The 25,432-nt window shown below is 38.3% G+C and overlaps 1 protein-coding gene across 1 annotated transcript; it reads right to left on the bottom strand.

The window, feature by feature from the left end:
- Positions 1–4,161: 4,161 nt before the first annotated feature.
- Positions 4,162–24,811, bottom strand: LOC107674416 (protein NLRC3-like). The gene is made up of 25 exons (XM_016468385.1): positions 24,719–24,811; positions 22,186–22,381; positions 21,057–22,091; positions 20,168–20,963; positions 19,496–19,666; positions 18,821–18,994; positions 18,493–18,657; positions 17,674–17,847; positions 17,289–17,462; positions 16,976–17,146; positions 12,012–12,185; positions 11,589–11,759; positions 11,269–11,439; positions 10,874–11,047; positions 9,813–9,983; positions 8,294–8,467; positions 7,578–7,751; positions 7,197–7,370; positions 6,882–7,052; positions 6,032–6,205; positions 5,573–5,743; positions 5,264–5,434; positions 4,843–5,016; positions 4,268–4,438; positions 4,162–4,201 (listed from the first exon to the last, which is right to left on the bottom strand). The coding sequence occupies exons 2-25, from the start codon at positions 22,304–22,306 to the stop codon at positions 4,162–4,164; spliced, it is 5,436 nt and encodes a 1,811-aa protein (XP_016323871.1). The 5' UTR covers positions 22,307–22,381; positions 24,719–24,811.
- Between the last annotated feature and the right edge of the window lie 621 nt (positions 24,812–25,432).

Raw genomic sequence — 25,432 nt, 5'->3', positions numbered from 1 at the left:
TACCAAACACAACCTCTGGATATGACGCTGAGCACGTGCACTCAACTTCTTTGGTCGACCATGGCGAGGCCTGTTCTGAGTGGAACCTGTCCTGTTAAACCGCTGTATGGTCTTGGCCACCGTGCTGCAGCTCAGTTTCAGGGTCTGTCTGGCAATCTTCGTATAGCCTACGCTATCTTTATGTAGAGCAACAATTCTTTTTTTCAGATCCTCAGAGAGTTCTTTGCCACGAGGTGCCATGTTGAACTTCCAGTGACCAGTATGAGAGAGTGAGAGCGATAACACCAAATTTAACACACCTGCTCCCCATTCACACCTGAGACCTTGTAACACTAATGAGTCACATGACACCAGGGAAAGAAAATGGCTAATTGGGCCCAATTTGGACATTTTCACTTAGGGGTGTACTCACTTTTGTGGCCAGCGGTTTAGACATTAATGGCTGTGTGTTGAGTTATTTTGAGGGGACAGCAAATTTACACTGTTATACAAGCTGTAAACTCACTACTTTACATTGTAGCAAAGTGTCATTTCTTCAGTGTTGTCCCATGAAAACATATAATACAATATTTACAAAAATGTGAGGGTTGTACTCACTTCTGTGAGATACTGTAGGTCTTATAAAGTGAAATTATCATTCTCTGAAAGACACTGAACATTATTCACAACATTGTTACCTGTAATCCATAGCCTCATGCAAACAGGAAGTCTGATTCTTTTCTACAAACCGGTTCTTTTGGACAGTTCGTTTCTGGTTCAATGAACTGATTCTCCAGTTTGTTTTCATATTTAAACAATGACGTAACGTATACACAATTACATTATTAAAGCTCCCAATAATGATGTGAAACATATGTTTTACATATCTAAAGCATATAAAATGAATATAGTCTTAAACAACCCCCCTTTTTACATAAACCAGTGGTTCTCAAACTTTTTTGGGCCAGCGCCCCCCCACCCATTATTCAGGTACCTCATCGCCCCCCATCAAATAAAAAGTAGTCTAATTGTCTTCACAGACTAGTGAAGTTGATTATTATTTTGTGTTTATAATGAGGACTGGTATTATATTTACAGTAGCATTAAAATGTATGGGGTCATTACTTTTTTAAAGAAATTACTTTATAATTCAAGGATCCATTAAATTATTGAAAAATATGAAATGCCAGTGAAATACATTTTTAAAATAGATTATTTGAAAATAAGTGCAATAACATTTATTTACAGAGTTCTTAAGCATGTTGGTGAATTTCATTGCTAAATAATTGGTGACGTTGTTGCCCCAAATTTAAAAAGACTTGATAAAAATCCCTGTTTAGAATATATCCACATGGGCATTTTTACAAAAGAGATTTTAGTTTGTTCTTCCGTTCCTGGCAAAGTGAGCGGAGTGAAGGGGCGTGATTTTTCACTGGAGCGAGGAGTGGATTTTTTTTTTTTTAAGTCGGAGGGTCATCGTTTTCAGTCACTCCGAGAGCGCTCCATTACTGCTCTATCACAAGCACAATTAATGCCAACAGCCCATAATATAACTGCATTTTATCAAGAATTCACGCATTAAACATCATTAGCTAGTTTGACAGATATGTGGATCACTCAAATCACCCCTGATTATAACCCTGGTGAGGGTTATAATGACGGCGATGGACAAGTGCAGGAGGTTATATCTCAAGCATGTTTGTTTGTAGCATGTGGACAATCAAAACTGACTGGGTGAATTCACATTTTAAACAGTTTATTGTACAGGTAGCTAATCTCTGCTCTAAACTAATGTGCTGCTACACTGCACGCACGCACAACACACAAGCTTGCACATTACGTACAGATCGTGTGCACATAGAAACATTCAGGAGTGCAGAAAATTGTCAACACTGTCCTGTGATTTATCATGTATCAGCTTTCAGTGAAAAATAATAGGCTAATATTTATCTCTTAGTTTTAGCAAATACCCTGTTTTTGAGAATATATTGAATTTCTTTTTTTTTCTGACATATAGTACATAGTCATTTTGGTCTGTAAATACCACATTTATACACGCAAATGGAAGAAACGTAAACCCTTCTTTACTATATTACATGATTTTGTGAGAATATTTCAAAGTTTGCTTACAACTACTTAAAAGAAAACCAAGTAATAAGATGGGAAAAAATATGCTCCTCATTTTCAAAACTATTTTAGTGCTTTCCTGATTTATATCTTCGTTAGTCCAATACATTTCAAATCTTGCTTTTTTGACAGTGTGGTGTGCCAGCTATAATAATAATAATAATAAGGAATGTTTTTTGAGCAGCAATCAGCATGATTTCTGAAGGATCGTGTGACACTGAAAGCTGGAGTAATGGAGCTTAAGCATGAGAGGAAAACAGAAAGAAAAGAAAAAGAAAGCAGTTCTTTCAAATTGTAGATGTACTGTTTGCTGTTTTTTTATTTGTTTTTGATCAAATAAATGCAACCATTAAAAAAATCTTACTGAGTTTTTTTTTTTTTAATGGTAGTGTATATTAAAGGCTATATTTTATTTGTAATATGAACCTATTTTAAAAGCATGTATTTTAACCCAAATATAACAGCCCACAGTAGCCCATAAATAATAAAAAATTTTTGTCATTGAATGCCACATGACATTCATGGCATATTTGATTTGACTGGACTTGAAATACCATTATCATTAGTTTCCCAAGGAGCAAAAAAAGCCACGTGAATATAAATTAGGCTATATTTATGAACATTGAATAAACTCTTTAAATTTGGCATTCAAACAAAAAGCATTCATATAAATTTTTCTAAACAAGAAAAAGCATACTGTGCTTTAACGTGTCTAAATGTTTGCCATTGTTTTCACTGGAAGTCTAGCAGCTGCGCTACAGAAAGCTATGGAAATGATAGTTTAGAAGCGGTAGTATTGGTGTAAACTAGCGGCTTACCCTAACTAACACTACTACACCGGGTGCGAACGCCGTAACACGTTGCGTCAAAGCACACAGATCCTGATTATAATCAGTGGTTCAGTATCTGAGCGCGAGCACAACATAAACGGATGCCGCGTTCTTTGCCTGCCGCGCTCCACTCGCTTGCGCTACCGACATGACAAACGGATATAGAAAGTGCGCTTTGATGCATCCAGTGTAGAGATGGCGTTAGGATGTGCCAGACCATTTTCTTTTGCAAGTTTCAGCTCATACTTCTTTGGTGTAAACTCGCCTTAACCAAACGCCCCCCAAGAACACCTCAGCCACCCCCTTTCAAAAATATTGCTTCCAGCGCCCCCCAATACTCTCCGAACACCCCCTGGGGGCCAGTGCAATAACCAGTGTAGAAATAATGATTCTTTTGTGAACTGGACATCACTCTGGACCATTTGCCTGAAGCTATGGATTACAGGTAATAATGCTGTAAATAATGTTTAGTTTCTTACACAGACGGATCGTTTCCCTTCATAAGACCTCAATATATCATCAGGAGCCACGGGTAATAATTTTGTGTTTCTTGGTATTCTTTTTTTTTTAATTTTGAAAAACAGGCAGCCGCTCATCTTGCATGGTCTAAGTGTGACTAAGTTAACAGCAAAAAAAAAACAAAAAACAAAAAAAACACCTGTGTTTATAGCACAGTTGTTTTTTCAATCTATCACTTATTCGAGGAGTTTTCTAAGCACTGGAAGTAAAATTCTCTCCTGTTGTCACTGAAATAATTATTGAGTCAGGATCAAACTGACTTGAGGCCAAAGTATACTTTGTTTTTGTATGTGTAGGCTAGCGTATGTGTACAGCTGAACACGTAGCCTTTCAAGTATACTCTATTTGAGGTGTACGTGAACACAGGCGGTCGACACGTGTTCTAGAGAGCTTCATCTTTTTCCAGCGTCTGCTCTACTTTTAACCAGAAGTTATGACTGATAAAAATGTCTTTGTACTCTTTTAAACTAAAGTTGCTGCTTTCTCGAAATCCTCTCTCACAAGCGCTTGTCAATGTGGCCGTCTGTTGTTGTTTTAGTCTCCACTATTTTGTTGTTCTGTCTCTTTAGCTATGTTTTCTTCTATGAAACAACAGACCGAGACAGTGTTGCCACCTTGTGGAACAACTGATTAGTGCAAAACGAAGTCATGCGAATAGTCACATTTTAATTGTATGTGTTTTTAATTATCTGTTTAATTGTTCCTTTCATATGCCTTGTTGATTTTGTGAAGTTGCACCTGGACAACTGCAAAACACCTCTGTTTACATTACTAGTAATCATGCAACATGTTAAATAATGTAAAATACTCACTGTAGTGTGTTGAGTTTACAGTGTTTATCCTCCAGTAGAGCAGCGATCTGATTCACTCGTGTGTCTCCTAGTTCATGTAAACTCAGATTCAGTTCTCTCAGGAGTAACGGGTTTTCACCCTGAACTTCAGTTGCATACTGACAGGCTTCATCTGCAGCAGAACCCAAAAACCTGCAGAAGGGAATTTAAAGTAGGATTCAATTCAGTGTGCATTATATTAAAAAACATGCTAAGATTATCAAACATTGTTTGTAATGAAAGCTCTAGCTACTTTTAACAGTTTTACTTTGAACATTTAAATACACAAATATTGTTTTGAAAAGAAAGTCAAAAAGTCACAATTATTCAAGTGAAAATCAATTTTACTACACACATAGGAAGACTGAAACGTCCAAATTAGCAAAAGTTCACTAGATCATGATTCTCCAAAATGAAATTACCATCTCAAGATCCTTCTGGCTTTTAAGCAGATAAGAAAGGGTAGCAAATGGATAATTAGCTTGTGACGACACAATTTTGTCACATAAAATTTTTCCATGAGAAATTTCCACAGTAACATTTTTTTCACATCTCACCTCAGTGTCTTCAGTTGACAGTTTGGATCCTGTAGTAAATCATTGAGCTGCTTCACTCCTGATTGTCCAGGATCATTTCCTGTGAGATCCAGCTCTATCAGGTGTGAAGGGTTTGATCTCAGAGCTGAAGCCAGAGCTTTATAACCTTCTTCACTGATACTGCAGTCGAAAAGTCTAGAGAAAAGAGGATTCAAAAAAATCATCAAATCTATTATAAAATTAATATCAGTGAATGTTTTTATTTTATTTTATATCATATAACCTCAAATACACTAAATTTATTTTCTCTTCTGGGCAGAGAAGGTCTGGTCTAGGGACAGAAGCATGTCTTTTCATTTCCCTTAGTTTACTCCAGTAATTTTTAACTTTGAATAAAAGAGAACAATATTATTAAACTCCAACAGTGGTTTATTAAACTCACCTGAGTTTCTGCAGTGCACAGTTTGTATCTTCTAATCCGGTCTGGAGTTTCTTCACTCCTGAATCCTGCAGATTATTGTTGCTCATGTCAAGTTCTTTCAGACTGGAGTTTGATCTCAGGACTGTAGCAAGAGCTGAACAGCTTTCCTCTGTTAGACCACAATCACACAGCCTAAAATGAACGTGTGAGGGACAATTTACAAATACAAAGTATTTGATTCCACTATTAAGGGATTCCCGAAAACTGATTTTGGTCACCTCATTTAAGATATTTTAAATGTGTAATAAAAATGTAACTAAAAATGCTCACGTCAGTGTGTTGAGTTTACAGTGTTTATCCTGCAGTAGAGCAGTGATCTGATTCACTCGTGTGTCTCCTAGTTCATGTTCACTCAGATTCAGCTCTGTCAGGAGTAACGGGTTTTTACCCACAATTCCAGTCACATACTGACAGGCTTCATCAGCAGCAGGACCCAAAAACCTTCAGAAAGAAGAAATATATTGACATATATTGAGAATATTTTTTTCACAAGCTTGTGAAAGGGCTTTTAATAATTTCAAAGCTTTTATAAACATCTTTTTTTTTTATTATTCTCTTTCAGATAAACTGGGTTTAAGACGTTAAAATTTAATGTTAATATTTTAAAATTCATTTTGTAAAATGGCCTTAAGTCAATCAATGCTTTTATTAATTTTTTTGACAGTTATATTCTCTTTCAGCTACAATTGTTTTAAAACTATTGCACTTAATTATTTTAATATCACTCACCTCAGTGTCTTCAGCTGATAGTTTTTATCCTGTAGTAAATGATTGAGCTCCTTCACTCCTGATGGTCCAGGATCATTTCCTCTGAGATCCAGCTCTATCAGGTGTGAAGGGTTTGATCTCAGAGCTGAAGCCAGAGCTTTATAACCTTCTTCAGTAATACTGCAGTCTGAAAGTCTACCAACATTAAAAAAATGAAAATTTGAATGAATATTGTGGCTCAAATTCATGACTTCATGACATATTTTATAGTTTCGCCTTATTTGTTTATGTATTTATTTATTTTGTTAGTACTTTAGGGCTACAGATCACATATCAACAGATTATTAATTTGATTATTAACAGATTAACAAATGTGTCTATGTAATTGATCTCCCTTGTTATTTTATTAAGAGATAAACAGGATATGGAGAAAACAGTTGATTACTATATACAGCCTAATATTGTATATTACCTACTTTTATATCTTTACATTAAACACACATTTGTATATTCTTCATGTTTAATGGAAGCAAGATGAATATGCATCAATATTTATATTATACTGCTTAGGAAAAACAAATTAATTTGTTGTATTTTTTATTTTAATTGGTTTTAAAGTCATCCATATATATTTCACTTTCATACTAGTTATTTGAGTTTAGTTCAGTTTTTCAGTTGTGTTTGCTTTTATTTAAGTACAGTTAACACATTTTCATTTTAGTTTTAGTTAGAAAACTGGTAATCTTACATTTTTTCTATTTCTGGAGGTGAACAGATAAAAAATATTTGTAATATTTCCATAATCTGCCAATGTGCAGTATTGATCTCACTGCTGTGGTGTTGAGGGTAGCTGCTGGTGAAATGTACTCACTTGAGTATCTTCAGCTCACACACAGGATTCTTCAGTCCCTCACAGATCTCTTTGACTCCTGAGTTCAGCAGACGACTGTTGTTCAGGTTCATCTCTTTCAGGATGGTTTTGGAGGAGAGAACAGTAGCTAGAACTGAACAGCTTTTCTCTGTCAGCTCACAATTATTCAGACTAAACAGAATAAAATAGCATTAATTAATATTCAGGACATATTCAACACACATCAGATCAGCAGGCCTTTATATCTGATCACAAATGTGACTGACAGTCTTTAATAATGATAAACAAATGTTATAAATGTATAACATCACTCACTTCATTTTCTCCAGTTTGCTATGAGAGTCTATCAAAAGAGCAGAGAGCTTCTCCCAATCCAAATCTCCAATTTTATCTTCACTCAGATCCAGTTCTGTCAGAAGTAATGGACTTTTACCCAGAACTTCAGTGAGATAATCACATGCTTCCTCTGCGGCAGGACTTTTCAGAAACCTACAGGAAGATGATAAGAATTTAGATCATTTATATTTTTACATAATGTCGTCACAACTTCCGTTGTGTGTCTGTTGAATTTCTCTGAATTGCATTTTAATTCAATTCATGTTATTCCTATTCCACACTGGTCTATTTGACCCCTCTATTGTCATACAGCTGATTTCACATCTGTGGTTCAGTTTTAAATATGTCAATGTTTATTACCTGATGATCTTTAATTTACAGGAATCATACTGTAGTAAATCACTGAGCTGCTTCACTCCTGATTGTCCAGGATCATTTCCTGTGAGATCCAGCTCTATCAGGTGTGAAGGGTTTGATCTCAGAGCTGAAGCCAGAGCTTTATAACCTTCTTCACTGATACTGCAGTCTGAAAGCCTAAAAAATATGTCATTATATTATATTCTAGATTATTTTAGTTGATTAATACAATGACTGTTTTCTGTCAAACAAACAGCAAACCACAGTCCATTATATTTTCTTGAATTCCTTGAATTGAGGGGGAGATTTTATCTTCATAGGCGAAGATTTGTCTAACCTTACTAAATGTACATAATCTTTTATGCCAAACTCAGTATCAAATCAGTATCAAAAAATCAGCATCACAAATTTATCTTTGCAGTGCAGAGGAGACTCTGATGTCTGCATCTAATGTGACAATTACATATTTACAAAAAAGAATTACGGATTATATTAGAGTGTAGGCCTGCTAATAGTGTGATGCATTATTAGACATATACTACTATAATGCAATAAAGATGTTAGAAAACGGCATGTAAATAGTTTAATCTTGTCTGTAAATTGTGAATATAAATCTTAAAACATCAAACAGCTAAATTTTTGCCTGTGTAAAAAACTGTTTTACTTTAGAGTGTTCAAGTGACTAAGTATTTTGATTCTTGTATATGAATGTTCCTCACCTCAATCTCTCCAGTTTACAGTGTGAATCCTTCAGTACGTCACATAAGTGATTCACTCCTGTGTTTTTTAGTTCATTCTCACTCAGGTCCAGCTCTCTCAGGTGTGATGGGTTTAATTTCAGAGCTGAAGTCAGGATGAGACACTGTTTCTCTGTAATACTGCATTCACACAGACTGAAGAGCGAAAGAATAAGAAAATAGGTACATTTTATGATAATCATTCAAGGTTTTGGAGGATTTGCTTGTCATGTTTGACAGTAATTTGTCATTTTAAATTGACTCAGAAATTACCACTACAAGTGCATTACAAATACCACAAAGTTACGATCTACGAAATACTATATGAAATAAAAAGATACGTCAATTCAAGATGAATTCAATCTCACCCTTGGTTTGTTATGTCTGTTGTTCATTTTCTACTCAGTAACTCTACAATAAGTTATCATTTGAAAATATTGGTGAAAAAAATAACAAATAAACAACTAGTTAACATGAACTTACAATGAGCAATGGCATCTTAATGTTAATAATGTTACTAATACATTTTTTAAAAATCAAAAGTTGCATCTGTTAGAAGTTAAAAAATGAGAACTAGCACGAACAAACAACTGTACTTATTATCTATCATTAACAAAGATTAATGAATGCTATAAAAATATATTGCTAATTTTGAGAAGGTTGGAAGCTGTATTATAGGCAAATGGTGGCAAAACACCTGAATAAAAAATTGGCTATTTCCCACGTGTTCACAATATTTTGTCCAACCCCTAAATTGTGCACTTAAATTTAAAGGGGTCATATGATGCTTTTTTAAAGATCATTATTTTGTGTATTTGGTGTAACAGAATATGTTGACATGCTTTAATGTTAAAAAAACACATTATTTTTCAAATACTGTACATTATTGTAGGTCCTCTATGCCCCGCCTCTCTCAAACGCTTCGTTTTCTACAAAGTCCCTCCTTCCGACAAGCGCAGTCTGCTCTGATTGGCCAGCTGACCCAGTGCATTGTGATTGGCCGAACACCGCAAACACTCGTCGGAAATGTAACGCCCCTTACCATAATCGCGAGCTTCATCTTTCAAAATAAATGTAAAGACAGTAAATAATGTCATTAGTTTTACCATCAGTTCAAGCCCGAAAGGGGAACAGAGTCGCGTGACAGACACAGTGATGAAGCTGGTATGTGTTTGCAGTACACAAGCCACGGTTAAGACAGCTGACTCTGTGATGTGACCCTGTCTCTCTGTGCATAATCAGCTTGTAACACTCCAAAGAGAAAGGAAAACTTGAAATCGCATCATATGACCCCTTTAACTTATATTGAAATTTACAGCTGAAAACTGTTTTTGTAACTCAGCTAGGAAAGACATCTGTGTATTTATAGTGAAGATGTATTTTTGTGATTTTTTTATGATGCTAAGAGAAAAATTGCACTGACTCAAATGAGAATTATCAACTACTGTAACATTACTAGTAGTTACTAGTAGTGACATGTGAAATGTTGTAAGATACTCACATCAGTGTGTTGAGTTTACAGTGTTTATCCTGCAGTAGAGCAGCGATCTGAATCACTCGTGTGTCACCTAGTTCACGTTCACTCAGATTCAGTTCTCTCAAGAGTAATGGGTTTTTACACATAACTCCAGTCAAAAACTGACAGGCTTCATCTGCAACAAGACTCAAAAACCTGGAGAAGGGAAGATGAAGCAGGATTCAATTCAATGTGCATTCTATTACAAAACATGTTAAGATTATCAAACATTGTCTTAACAGTTTTACTTTGAACATTTCAATAAACATCTCATGGCCTGAACCAGTTTGTGAGGCAAGGGGCTGAGGAGCTTGGAAGCACCACAAAGGAGTGATCCCTGCTATCACCCGGAGGCAACTGGGAGCTGAGAGCTGATCTTGACCACCAGTTGAATTTCCCACAGCAGATCGCCATAACCTCCCTCTGGCCAGTCATCTTGCTCTGGTCTACTATCACAAGAACAGTCATCATGGTTGAACTGACTGTGCCATGGGAAGACGGCCTGGAGGCTGCTTTTGAGAGGAAGAAGGAGAAGTACACAGATCTCTCAGTCGTGTGCAAAGAGGCAGGTTAGAGTGCTTTCACCTATCCAGTGGAAGTTGGCTGTTGAGGCTTCACTGATACCTCTACTCAACAGCTCCTGAAGTCTCTTGGTATCAGAGACACCAAGTTGTCAAAGGCACTAAAAGATCTGGCAGAGGAGGCAGAGGAGGGGAGCTACTGGCTCTGGCTTCAGAGAAAGGACAAGATGTGGGGGCGAGAAGGATCAAACAACTGACTTCTGGGGACAGTAGGGAGACGTCCCTGCCACTGTTCCACCACCCAGAGATGTTCTGGGATGAAAGGAGCTGAACATCAATGATGGGTGGCTCCCGGCTGATGACTCTGCAGCAGGCCTAAATGGCACCGTCTGATCTTTCAAGTTTGATCATTTTGAACAATTTTGATGCAACAAATTGTGTACCTTACTCTATTAGGGAAATAATACATCTATAAATAATTCACATGCATATTATTTATTTTGTATTATTTCATCATTATCTCACCTCAGTGTCTTCAGTTGACAGTTTGGATCCTGTAGTAAATCATTGAGCTGCTTCACTCCTGATTGTCCAGGATCATTTCCTGTGAGATCCAGCTCTATCAGGTGTGAAGGGTTTGATCTCAGAGCTGAAGCCAGAGCTTTATATCCTTCTTCAGAAATACCACAGTTTGAAAGTCTAGAGAAAAGAAGTTTGAAATGACCAAATCTATTATCTAATCAGATCTATTATCTAAAATTAATATCAGTGAAAGAGTTTTATAATGTAAAACCTCAAATACACTTCATTTATTTTCTCTTCTGGACAGAGAAGGTCTATGTAGTTTACTACAGTAATGTTAACTTTGAACAAAAGATAATAACATTATTAAAACCAAACAAAGGGTTCACTGAACTCACCTGAGGTTCTCCAGTGTGCAGTTTGTGTTTTCTAATCCATTCTGGAGTTTCTTCACTCCTGAATACTGCAGATTATTGTTGCTCAAGTCAAGTTCTTTCAGACTGGAGTTTGATCTCAGGACTGTAGCAAGAGCTGAACAGCTTTCGTCTGTTAGACCACAATCACACAGCCTAAAATATTAAACAGGAGAGGATGAATTACAAATACAACTGAATTGAGTACTTGATGCCAGTATTAAGTGATTCCTGAGAACTGATTTTGTCTCTTGATTTAAGATATTTTATATGAGCAAAAAAAAAACTGAACTAAAAATACTCACATCAGTGTGTTGAGTTTACAGTGTTTATCCTGCAGTAGAGCAGCGATCTGATTAATTCGTGTGTCTCCTAGTTCATGTAAACTCAGATTCAGCTCTCTCAGGAGTAACGGGTTTTTACCCACAATTCCAGTCACATACTGACAGGCTTCATCAGCAACAGGACCCAAAAACCTGATGAAAGGAAATATATTGACATTGCCTGCCATATATTTTATTTTCACAAACCTGTAAAATGGCTTTTAATCATTCCAAAGCTTTTATAAATGTCTTTTTGACAGTTTTATTCTCTTTCAGCTAAAATGGGTTTAAGACTATTGAATGCTATTATTTTTATAACACTCACCTCAGTGTGATCTAATACTTTAATAATCTTTCAGCTAAAGTTTCAAAATTATTGGACTTCATTATTTTAATATCACTCACCTCAGTGTCTTCAGTTGATAGTTTGGATCCTGTAGTAAATCATTGAGTTCCTTCACTCCTGATTGTCCAGGATCATTTCCTATGAGATTCAGCTCTATCAGGTGTGAAGGGTTTGATTTCAGAGCTGAAGCCAGAGCTAGATAACCTTCTTCAGTGATACTGCAGTCTGAAAGGCTACAAACAATAAAAACAAGAATTTAAATTAACATTGTAGTTCCCTTTCAGTCAGTCACTTTCGATGTCACATTGATGACCGATGAATTGGGGATCTCGCTAGTGAGACAACTCTACTTTTAGTGTAAACTAAACGAAGCAATGCACACTGGCATGCGATGACTGCATCCAGCTGCCGCTGATCACAGCGCGAGTATAAATAGGCAGCAGGTGCAACGCATACTCATCATTTCGCTTCGGAGCCGAGCGTTTTCAATCGCTCTGCTGTTACCAAGCTTCGTTTGTGAATGAGACGAGTTCAGCGCGATCTAAGGGAGCTTCTTTGTGTTGGTGGAATGGCGCTACAGCGGTGGTCTTTTTCCCGTGTCGAGTGGGTTGAACACATCAGGCTGAACTACCCCCTGTTTATGTTGCAGGCGGCCATCTCACCTGTGCGCTTCAGCACGCTAAAAAAAGGCTTTTCCCCTAAAAGAGCATTTGACGTTGCGTCTGTACCAATTTGACGCTGTGTCTTTGTAAAGACGACGTTGCATCTTTGTATAGATGTTGTTCCACCCGTGTGTTTCTGGATGTGGTCGTTACCTGGCGCCGAGTGATGTTCACGATCGCAGGCTTCACTTCCTCAAAAAGGGCAGAGTTCCAGTGCCTCTGCCTTGATCTAGTTCTCTTCCTGGCAGAAGTCAGGGGAGGACTACTTCAGGCAGTAGCTCGGGTGGTCTGAGGATCACAGTGGCGGTGACCCCTCCGAGGAACCAACCTCAGAGGGACCGTCACTCCTCTAGCACTCTGCAGCCAGTCGAGCTGCCCGAGGAACGTACTGGGCCCTCTAAAAAGAGCGTACCAGCCGTATCCTTTGGGGCTCCTCCCGACAATCGTATGTCAATCGCTGCATCGGAGGGCCTCCAGGACGGTGGCAATGCCTGAATTGGATCCAGAGATGATAGCTATGCTTGCCCGGGTTGCCAAGAGGGTAGGGCTCGAGTGGAAACCTTCACCATGTCTTGAGCCCTCGAGGTTGGACAATTGGTTTCTCAGGGTGGCTCGCACTGGTTCTCAGCACCCCGCACCAATGTCTTTCTTCCCAGAGGTGCATGAGGAGCTCACCAGGTCGTGGATGGCAACTTTTACTGCCAGAAACCGGCCTGTGTGCTCCTCCTCCCTCACCACTCTCGACGGTGGTGCAGCTTGGGGGTATAGGAGTGGTCGGTAGCGATGCCGTTGTGTCCTAATACCACCACCATCTCCCCTCCCAGGCCTGTAGGTACTCGTCTGGTCTGGCCAGCACTGCTTATGCGGCTTGTGGAGAAGCTGCCTCCGCCCTACATGCTATGGCGTTACTGCAGGTCCACCAGGCAAAAGCACTGAAGCACCTGCATGAGGGTGGTCATGATCTGGAAGTTCTGAAAGAGCTCCGAACCGCAACTGACCTTGCGTTTCAAGCGACGAAGGTCACGCGAGTTCTCTGGGTCGTGCGATGTCCACGCTTGTGGTCCAGGAGCGCCATCTCTGGCTGTGTCAGGGTCCCAAGAGGGCACGGAGAGTTGTGGATAGGCCGAGAGAATAAAAAAAGAGGATAACATTACAGAGGAACGTGCTCAGTCAGTGTTGAACTGCTTAAATTCATTCAAAGGCAGGACGGCGGTCCCACTAAAACAATTTCAGAGGCTCCTGGGGCATATGGCAGCTGCAGCGGCGGTCACACCACTGGGGCTGCTTCATATAAGACCGCTTCAGCGCTGGCTCCATGGCCGAGTCCCGTGGTGGGTGTGGCAGCACGGCATTGGCTTGTCACACCGGCCTGCCGCCAAACCTTTATCTTGTGGTCAGACCTTGCGTTTCTTCGGGCAGGAGTGCCCCTGGAGCAGGTCTAATGATGATAACACGGATGATTCACCACCGGTTGGGGTGCCTCGTACAATGGGCAAGCAGTCTCGGGGTGTGGACAGGCCCCCAACTGCAGCAGCATATCAATTGCCTAGAGTTGTTAGCAGTGTGCCTTGCCTTGAACCATCTCTAAGGGCGCATGTGAGGCAAGCACGAACTGGTCCATACGGACAACACTGCGACTGTTGCATACATCAACCGGCAAGGTGGTATGTGCTCCCGTCGCATGTCGCAACTCACCCGCCACCTCCTCCTTTAGAGTCAGAAGGTTTCTTTATCTACTCCCTGACCGAGGGAACACTCAGCACGGATGCACTGGCACACAGCTGGCTGCGGGGCCTGTGCAAATATGCGTTTCCCCCAGTAAGCCTTCTCACACAGACACTGTGCAAAGTCAAGGAGAATGAGGAGCAGGTCTTGCTCTACTGGCCCAACCGGACCTGGTTCCCGGAACTGATGCTCCTAGTGACAGCCCCACCCTGGCGGATTCCTCTGAGGAATGATCTACTTTCTCAGAGACGGGGCACCTTGTGGCACCTACATCCAGACCTCTGGAAACTCCATGTCTGGTGTGTTTCCCGGCAGACTTCTCTGCCATCCCTGCAAGGGGGTTACAACCACCTCTAAATCTTCAATGTGTACCTAAGCGGTTATGCACATGTGTAAATGCCACCTAAAATCTCCTTCGGGAAGGATGGGGCTTCCACAACGCTCCTGTTCTAAATAGAATGAGTATGTTTTCCCAGTGTTATCCAATCTCACTGAGTGGGTAGTGCTAAGACAACAGTGGCCAGCAGGCCAGTCTTCCTGCTGCGAGCCCTGGCCTATACCCAAAGGGGCGCAAGAGGCTCGCACAGGACACAGGAAGGGGCAGCATCTGTGGTGCTTTGGTAGGGATCTACATGCAGATTGGATTCATAACAATGTTCAAAACATAGAAGCAGCAGATCACTTCCATCAACATCCCCAAATCTTGCACAGCCCTACACCACTTCCTGGGTCAACATTTAACTCAGTAATATTAGGCAGTTTTGATGTATATGCTGTTTAATATTTGATGATGACCTTTTTTAATGTATGTATCTGCTTACATAAGCAATCACTTGTTTTTGCTTCTTCTTTTCATATGGTTTGGTTCAGAGATTTAATACTCTTTCAGAAGATGCTCTTAATAGTGCTTTCTACCAAATAACAGTGAAAACACAGATATGGAAGAAAAATAATGCCATATGTCTTTGAAACAAAAAGCATGTTGAATAGCACTAACTGAAAAAAATAATGCATTGCATTAACCGTGCTTGCATTTTAATGCCTTGTATTTCCAGGGTATTTTTAGGTCCTGAAATTTAACATAGTTGGTTATTTAAGCTCTGAATATTTGAATTCAAAATATTTCATACACATTTTCATAATTAAAAATTAAATAATTCATATTCACCTTCCAGAGTTCACTTCCAAAATATTTAATCTGTTTAAAAATACAATGTATAATTGTATTGTGAGATCTGAGGTCTTATATCACTGTATTAGTTCACTGAGGCGCTTATGCGTCGTTGGGGAATCCTGGAGTGTGAGGTATGAGGGGAACCCCAGTATAACAGCAAAGCGTCACACAAGCCATGATACAAAGTTACGGAAACTAAGCAACCGAAAGCAATATATGTCTTCCTCAGATGTAATGTTAGTTCTGTACTTTAGCGTTGGGTAAAATAGCATTATAATCTCCTTTGTGGTAGAGAAAGCTGCTTACATGTAGGCTACGGGAAACAGCGAAGATGTTGAATTAAACATACACACAATCAGCTTTTCCACATGTTTATACTGGTCCCAATAATCAAAACTTCTACTTAGCGCTTGCTCCATTTCTGCAAATCAGTTTTTGTGAATGAATGACTTCATCCACTTGTTGCTTTGGTCTTCATCAACAGCCGCTTGCGCCACCTGCTGGTGAGCGACTGACAGCAGCTGGAGATCATGCATCGGTGCTCTACTGCTATTCCTGCAGCTCCCAGATGTGCAATGGGAAATTTTAATCACTGAATTTGTGGAAGCGAATTTGGAAAGTGAAATAAAATGGAACGAAATTTGCCTGCCAAATATTATACATCTTATTTTTAAACAGACTGAATATTTTGGAAGTGAACTCTGGAAGGTGAATATGAATTATTGAATTTTTAATTATGAAAATGTGTGTGAAATATTTTGAATTGAAATATTCACAGCTTAAATAAACAACTATGTTAATTTTCAGGAAAAATGCAAGCCCTGGAAATACAAGGTATTAAAATGCAAGCACTGTTAATGCAATGCATTATTTTTTCAGTTAGTGCTATTCAACATGCTTTTTTGTTTCAAAGACATATGGCATTATTTTTCTTCCATACACAGAAAGCTGGACAATTCCGTCAATGGCAGTGAAGCTTTGTTTCACAAAATAGGTTAGTGGCAGGGAAAGGGTTAGGTGATAAAAGGAATATGAAGAAAACAGGTGATTACTATGGGTTGTATATAACATACTTCTATATCTTTAAAATTGTACCACAATAAACACACTTTTGTATATGTTTTCACACTTATGTTTTCATGTTTTATGGAAGCAAGATGTGACTGTGTCAAATATTATAATATAATGCTTAACAAAAAGTTTTTAAGTGATCTATATATTTCACTTTCATACTAGTTATTTGAGTTTAGTTAAATTTTTTCAGTTGTGTTTACTTTTATTTTAGTGCAGTTAACAAACGCTCTTCTTTCATTTTATTTTTAGTTACAAAACTGGTAATCTCACATTCCTCCAACGTCTGGAGGAGATTAAAAAAATATATAATATTCCCATAATCAGCCAATGTGCAACATTAATCTCATTGCTGTGGCATTTGATATAGCTGTTGGTGAAATGTACTTACTTGAGTATCTTCAGCTCACACACAGGATTCTTCAGTCCCTCACAGATCTCTTTGACTCCTGAGTCCAGCAGACGGCTGTTGTTCAGGTTCATCTCTTTCAGGATGGTTTTGGAGGAGAGAACAGTAGCTAGAACTGAACAGCTTTTCTCTGTCAGCCTACAATTATTCAGCCTGAACAGAATAAAACAGCATTAGTTAACATTCAGCATATATTTAACACATCAGATCAACAGCTCTTCATATCTGCTCGCACATGTGACTGACAGTCTTTTATAATAATAAACAAGCGTTTTAAATGTATAACATCACTCACTTAATTTTCTCCAGTTTGCTATGAGAGTCCATAAAAAGAGCAGAGAGTTTCCCCCCATCCAGGTCTCCTAATTTAACTTCACTCAGATCCAGTTCTTTCAGTAATAATGGACTTGTACCTAGAACTTCAGTGAGATAATCACATGCTTCCTGTGCAGCAGGACTTTTCAGAAACCTACAGGAAGTAGATGAGAATTTTAGATCATTTATGTTTTTTGCATTATTTTTGCCACAAAATATGTTGTCTGTTGAATTTCTTAGAAATTGCAATTTAATTCAGTTCACGTCATTCCTATTCCACACTGGTCAATTTGTCTGCTCTATCTGTTGATTTACAGCTGATTTCACATCTGTGGTTCAGTTTTAAATATTTCAAGGTTTATTACCTGATGGCCTTTAATTTACAGGAATCATCCAGTAGTAAATCATTGAGCTCCTTTACTCCTGATTGTCCAGGATCATTTCCTCTGAGATCCAGCTCTATCAGGTGTGAAGGGTTTGATCTCAGAGCTGAAGCCAGAGCTTTATAACCTTCTTCAGTGATACTGCAGCCTGAAAGTCTAAAAAAATATGTTATTCTTGCTTATAACATTAGTTATAATACAAATACACAACCAAAAAAATAAATAAATCACAGATGAATCGCATTGTTTGGAATCTCTGTGGTTTCCAGTGGTTTTTTTATGTCAAGCAGCCAGGTAGATGACTAGTTAAAATTCTAGGCAACTATTATAAAAACAAGATGCAACCACTGCAGCAAACTCAGTATGCAAACAAGATATATACAGTCAGTGATGTAACCACGCAAATACAAATGACGCCAAATTGGCATTGTGTCATTGGCACTGTGAAATTCAACCTGACAGCTCAATTTATAAATCATTATTAGAAGACTACTGTTGTGGATCAAGGTAAGACAAGGGGACAGACAGTTCATGTACTTGCTGACATATTTACATACTTGCTCAATAACTTTTGTCATTACTTAAAAGGTATCTTTACAAATGAATATTTGCATGTGTATTTTCAGTTATCTACATTTCTATACTTTTTTTCCACTCTGCATTGTGAATTTTCCAACAGAAAACAGATCTTCTCTATTCCTGTCCTGTCCCATCTACAATTCCTATACCTTCCCTATATTCCTGAGTTTCCTAGTTTATTCACACTCAATAATCTTAGTAGCAATGCAGTCAAATACTCACATCAGTGTGTTAAGTGTACAATGTTTATCCTGCAGTAGAGGAACAAGCTGTTTCAAGTCTCCTAGTTCACGCCTACTCAGATTCAGCTCTCTCAGGAATAATAGGTTTTTACCCACAATTCCAGTCACATACTGACAGGCTTCACCTGCAGCAGGACCCAAAAACCTGCAGAAGGGAAGATCAAGTGGGATTCAATATAGTTCTTAACCAAACTTGGTGATTCTCAAACTATGTTAAAGGATTTTTCTTGAATTTACTTTAATGCAACAGTGAAATAATATTTCCATAAAAAATTCAACTGCATATAACTTATTTTGAATTGTCTCACCTCAGTGTCTTCAGTTGATAGTTTGGATCCTGTAGTAAATCATCAAGCTGTTTCACTCCTGATTGTCCAGGATCATTTCCTGTGAGATCCAGCTCTATCAGGTGTGAAGGGTTTGATCTCAGAGCTGAAGCCAGAGCTTTATAACCTTCTTCAGTGATACTGCAGTCTGACAGTCTAGAACAGGAATGAAACAGTCTGATTATTCTAGAAATTACCTCTACATTATTTGAGCATAGAGTGAATTATATTTTGTTCCTTGTACAGTAATTTGCAAAGCAAACTGACAACTGAATACAAAAGGATCAGTAACCTTTAATCTTTTAAACATCAACACACATGAGAATCTGTAATATCTGGACTGTAAACATCCAGTTTACAGTCATTTACAAGGGTTAATTTATCTAAAACTACATGGGTGAAAGTCTTTCACCTGAATGATCCAAAACATACAGTACAAGTGACCACAAAATGGCAAAAAATGACCTAATAAAGGTCCACACTTAAACCCCATCGAAATGCTGTGGTAGGACCTGGAATACACAGTTCATGTTGGAAAGTCTACAAATTCCACTGAGCTAAAGCAGTTCTGCACTCCTTTCTGTGGCAGACTAACCAGCTCCAAGTTAACAGATGCATCTGAATTCGGACTCAACACGGGATTGTCACAAAACGTACCTCAGTATCTCTAATTTGCAATTTACACTCTTCAGTCCAGTGCAGAGATGAATCACTCCTGAATCCTGCAGATTATTATTGTTCATGTTCAGCTCTTTCAGACTGGTATCTGATCCAAGAACTGTAGCCAGAGCTGAACAGCTTTTGTCTGTTAGGTTACAATCATTTAGCCTACAAGAGAAATAAAGCACACCACAGAATTAGACACATGTAATATATTTGTTAAATACAAACATTAAATTTATACCAATTGTTTTTATATGAACAGTAAATATTCTGTGAGTAATGTGAGCTACAATGATATTACTCTTCAAAAAACTAGTACTTTTGGTATATTAGAATTTCATTGATATAGCGATACATTTAATAAATAATAGCATTCTTGATTAAAAAGATAACATTTAAGGTTTATAGCTTTAATAATAATCAATCATACATTTAAAGTGCTAGCTCTATTATCTTAATAAGTGTCTTGAGGATTAAATTTGAGGGTTAAATTAATTTTGGGATTAAAAAATATATAATTCACTCATAAAAATATCATTCATTTATACATGGTATATGGTTAAGAATCAGTGTAGATCGGGGTGTCCAAACCTGCTATAGATCAATGTAGAACAATGCATTTTTAAATGAGAACAAAACATGACAAAATTTAAATAAATGACTTACAGAGCTCTTTTGGAGGTTTTGATGACTGCCGATAATCTAACGAGACACTCGTCTGACTTCTTGAATTTCTGAAGCTCAAACTCCTCCATCTCTTCCTCTGATGTCAACAACACAAAGGCCAAAGCAGACCACTGGGCAGGAGAAAGATCAGAAGATGACAGACTTCCTTTGTTAAGGTGAGTCTGAATCTCTTTCACCAGAGTTTGGTCGTTCAGTTCATTCAGACAGTAGAACAGATTGATGGATCTCTCTGGAGACAGATTATCCTCTAATTTCTGCTTGATGTACTGAACTACTTCCTTCTTGCTCTGGTCACTGTCATCTTGCTGTGTCAACAGACCTCGTAAGAGTAGTCGATTGGATTGGAGTGACAGACCGAGAAGAAAACGAAGAAAAAGATCCAGGTGTCCATTGTCACTCTCAAGTGCCTTGTCCACTGCAGTTTTGAGCAAATCAGTCATGGCTTCATTTTTGTTTTCCTGTACTGTAGAGTCTTGAAAAAACACACTTTTCTTGTTGATGTCTAGAAACAGATGTGCATAAAGGGCTGCAATAAACTCTTGAATGCTCAAGTGAACAAAGCAGTACATGGTACCAAGAATAATCCCAGTTTCCTCCTTAAAGATCTGGGTACACATGCCTGAATACACGGATGCCTTATAAATGTCAATACCACAGGCTTCCAGATCTGTGTCATAGAAGATCAAGTTATTTCTTTCCAGCTGATGAAACGCCAGTTTTCCCAGTGAAAGGATGGCATCTTTATCCCAGGAAACATCTGGTGTGTATTCTCCATGAGCTGTGTCATAGAAGATCAGGTTGTTTCTTTCCAGCTGATGAAATGCCAGTTTTCCCAGTGAAAGGATGGTATCTTTATCCCAGGAAACATCATACTTCCGTCTGCTCTGCTGGATCTGAAAGCGGAGAAAGTGTGTGTACATTTGTGCCAGAGTCTTAGGAATGTCTTCAGTATTTGATATCTGCAGTGTTTTGGAGGCATCACCAGCCTGATTGTTTTTCAGATCATTATTTCTTTTCTCCTCCAAAATATTCTGGAGAACAGTGGCTGAAATCCAGCAGAAGACTGGGATGTGGCACATGATAAACAGACTCTTAGATTTTTTTACGTGATCAATGATTTCACTGGCCAGATTCTGATCTGTGAATCTTTTTTTGAAGTACTCCTCCTTTTGTGCATCATTGAACCCTCTGACCTCTGTTACCCGGTCGATACAGTCAGGAGGAATCTTACTGGCAGCTGCTGGTCTGGTGGTGATCCAGATGAGAGCAGAAGGAAGCAGATTTCCCTTGATGAGGTTAGTTAGGAGAACATCCAGAGAGGCTGGTGACGATACATCAGACCATGTTTCATTACCATCAAAGTTCAGAGGAAGACGACATTCATCCAAACCATCAAGAATGAACAGGACTTTGAATTGATTCCTTCTTTTAAGATTCAGTGTTTTTGTTTCTGGGAAAAACTGACTTATAATACTTGTCAAGCTTTCTGTTCCTTTCTCCTTTAAGTTCACCTCTCTAAATGGAAGAGGAAATATGAAGCTGATATCTTGATTTTCTTTTCCTTCAGCCCAATCCAGAACAAACTTTTGCACAGAGACTGATTTTCCGATGCCAGCAACTCCTTTTGTCAGTACAGTTCTGATCTGCTTGTCTTGTTCAGGTGATTCAAACATCTTTGTGCATTCAACCTGTATCTCTTGTGATTCTTGATGCCTGGAAGTAACTTCAATCTGTCTTACCTCATGTTCAATATTAACGTGTTCACTACCACCCTGAGTGATATAGAGATCTGTGTAGATGTTATTCAGAAGTGTGGAGTCACCTTGCTTTGTAATTCCTTCAAACACACATTGATACTTTTTCTTTAGGTTACATTTTAGTTGATGAATGAAGAGCAGCTCATCTAAACACCAGAAGAAAAATACAGATATCTGTATCAGAATTTTCTCTCCTACGTTTATAAGAGGCAATATGACAGATGTTCATGAGTCTCTTACCTTCTAGAGTATCAGCAGCTTCATCTTGCTTCATATCTCTCAAGAAGTAGAGTGTGAGATCGAGAGCGATTTCCTTGATACTGCATATATTCTCATTAAAGTCCTCCACAAAGTATTGCATGTTCTCTTTTTGTAATATTTTCTTAAACTTCTCCAGCTCATTTTTCAGAAATTGGATTATTTTGCTCTCAAGATCCTACAAAGCAAGTGGAGACAGCATAAGTGCTGGAGAGAGCAAAAGTGCTTGCTTAATAGCTCGTTTCTTTTTTTAAGGTTGTTTAGAATATTTGTTGCTAGGAAGGATTAATTCATTTACTGCTTATTTCTATTTTGTACTCTCATTATAATTTGTATTTTGGCTGCAATTATTTGTAATTAGAATAATAGCCGTTGGCTAAAAAGAAGTTACTTGTTATTTGTATTGTTCGTTACCACATTTAAATGGCGAACTGTCCTGCAAGAGTTTCGATTTCAGTCCACTTTCTTTCCACCCTCACTTTTCCCACATTTAACAAGTGCTTCAAGTACATTATTGTTGTCTCTCAACAACGCTCCAACATCACATGCAGAAGGCAATCCAAACCTGCAAACCTGCGTCCTATCTGCACCTCTGTGCTGATTTCATTCTGGCATTTGCTGCTAAGTCAGCTCTTAGTATCTTGGGCTTGACTGAGTCCTGGATTTGTCAAGAGGACACAGTAACCACTGTTGCTCTCTCTAATAACTTCTCCTTCTCTCACACCCCCCATTAGGTTGGGAGCGGTGGGGGTACTGGTCTTTTCATTTCTAATAACAGGGAATATTCAACTTACTCTTATGCAGTAATAGTTCTTTGGAATGCAATGCTGTTACTGTAACAACTCCTGTAAAACTCTACATTGTAGTAATTTATCCCCCCACCCCCAGGTCAATTGGGCACCTTCATAGAGGAGCTGGATGGGTTGCTGTCCTCATTCCCCGATGATGGCAGCCCACTTGAAGCCTTCAGCAACATTCATCTAGAGAAGTTTTACGTGGCAGACTTCTATTCACTCATAGCCTCATTTAAAATTCAAACGAAGTGTGTGTATACAGTGCCGTGCAAAGGTTTTTGCCCCCTTCTTGTTTTTATTTTTTTTTTATGTGTCACACTTAAAAGATTCAGATCATCTAACAAATTTTAATATTACACAAAGATAAAACCGAGTAAATACAAAATGCAGTTTTGAAATAATGTTTTCATCTATTAAGGGAAAAAAGTTGTCCAAACCTGCCTGGCACTACGTGAAAAAGTAATTGCCCCCTAAATCTAATAACTGGTTGTGCCACCCTTTGCAGCAGCAACTGCTGACGGCCGGACATTCTCCTTCAGGATTTTCTGATAGAGTGCAGAATTCATGGTTCCATCAGTTATGGCAAGTTGTCCAGGTCCTGAAGCTGCAAAGCAGCCCCAGATCATCACACTACCACCACCATGTTTGACTGTTGGTATGATGTTCTTTTTATGAAATGCTGTGTTGGTTTTACGCCAGATGTAACGGGACACACACCTTCCAAAAAGTTCAACTTTTGTCTCATCAGTCCACAGAATATTTGCCCAAAAGTCTTGGGGATAATCAAGATATTTTTTGGCAAATGAGAGACGAGCCTTTGTGTTCTTTTTGGTCAGCAGTGGCTTTTGCCTTGGAACTCTCCCATGGATGCCGTTTTTGCCCAGTCTCTTTCTTATTGTTGAATCATGAACACTGACCTTAATTGAGGCAAGTGAAGCCTGCAGTTCTTTAGATGTTGTTCTGGGTTATTTTATGACCTCCTGGATGAGTCGTCGTTGCGCTCTTGGAATAATTTTGGCCGGCCACTCCTGGGAAGGTTCACCACTGTTCTAAGTTTCCTCCATTTGTGGATAATGGCTCTGACCGTGGTTCGCTGGAGCCTTAGAAATGGCTTTATAACCCTTTCCAGACTGATACATGTCAACTATTTAGTTTCTCATCTGCTTTTGAATTTCTTTAGATCGCGGTATAATGTGTTGCTCTTTAAGCATGCTTCACTTTGTCAGACAGGTTCTATTTAAGTGATTTCTTGATTCTACAGGTCTGGCAGTAATCAGGCCTGGCTGTGGCTTGTGAAATTTAACTCAGCTTTCTAAAATAATGAGGTTAATCACAGTTCTTTCATGCTTTGACAGGAGGGGGCAATACATTTTTCATGTAGGGCCAAGTAGGCTTGGACAGCTTTTTTCCCTTAATAAATTAAATCATCATTTAAAAACTGAATTTTGTATTTACTTGCATTATCTTTGTGTAATATTAAAATTTGTTTGATGATCTGAATCTTTTAAGTGTGACAAATATGCAAAAAAAACAAAAACAGCAACGGGGCAAAAACCTCTTTACGGTGATTCATCGTGACTAATCGCATCCAATGTATATATATATATCCAAAATAAAAGTTTTTGTGTATATAATATATGTGTGTGTACTGTACACACTGTATATACTGTACATACTGTATGGGATATAATTAAACATTTATGAAAATGTGTTTTTCCTACCTTGAAGATCCACAGGAGATTGTCTTTGAAATTCTTTTGGTTCCTGTGAGTCTGAAGGTCTGAATCTAATGTCTCATATTGAACCCTGTTAAGAAATGAAATTCTGAATTTCCAGGCAAAATATTAGAGATATCTCCATGCATCTTTTTAACAAAGAAAAAAGGGCATTTGGTGTACAAGCTGAAAACATTATTTAAGTATAGAATCTGGGTTACTATTTTTTCTTTAGCTCATGGCAAAGCATTGTGGTACTGACTGCGGCTGCCTGATTAATTCAAATAAAATTGTAATCACTGTATGGCTTAGTGCAATTATCAAATAGCAAAAGACTATGATCTAATTGAATAAATATACAGTCTGATGCACTGTATGTTTTAGAGTGAACCACAGCAATGTGTTAATTTACATGTGCACAGCTTATTTGCGTCAGTGTCTCAGAGCAGCTTGGTCCACAGTAAAATATGGTTTCTCACAAACTCCAGCTCTGCATATTTTGTGAGTTTAATGTGCATTTGAGAACACACGAAGCGCAAGGTGCAATTTTTCACATTCACATAATTTCCAACATTATAGACAGATATTTAAACTATATTTGCAATCATTTATCATGATATAATTTATCATTAATCATTTTGTAAGTATTTATAAACCAGTTGTCAACTAAACACAGAAATGTAAAGGTCTCCCAGTAGTTTTCCAAAAAAAAAAAAAAAA

Source organism: Sinocyclocheilus anshuiensis, unplaced genomic scaffold, assembly GCF_001515605.1.
Source record: "Sinocyclocheilus anshuiensis isolate Anshui unplaced genomic scaffold, SAMN03320099.WGS_v1.1 scaffold1210, whole genome shotgun sequence".
In the NCBI taxonomy this organism is placed as follows: domain Eukaryota; kingdom Metazoa; phylum Chordata; class Actinopteri; order Cypriniformes; family Cyprinidae; genus Sinocyclocheilus; species Sinocyclocheilus anshuiensis.
Note: the sequence above shows the minus strand (reverse complement) of the source record. Positions and strands in the feature narration are given on the sequence as shown.

What these genes read in the sequence shown, in the direction of transcription:
- LOC107674416 (XM_016468385.1), bottom strand. Translation starts at nt 22,306, where the DNA reads ATGCAATACTTTGTGGAGGACTTTAATGAGAATATATGCAGTATCAAG. An exon ending in AGCTGCTGATACTCTAGAAG is followed by an intron (nt 22,092 to 22,185) that starts GTAAGAGACTCA and finishes TCTGGTGTTTAG; the next exon opens with ATGAGCTGCTCTTCATTCAT. An exon ending in TGCACACTGGAGAACCTCAG is followed by an intron (nt 11,048 to 11,268) that starts GTGAGTTCAGTG and finishes TCTTTTCTCTAG; the next exon opens with ACTTTCAAACTGTGGTATTT.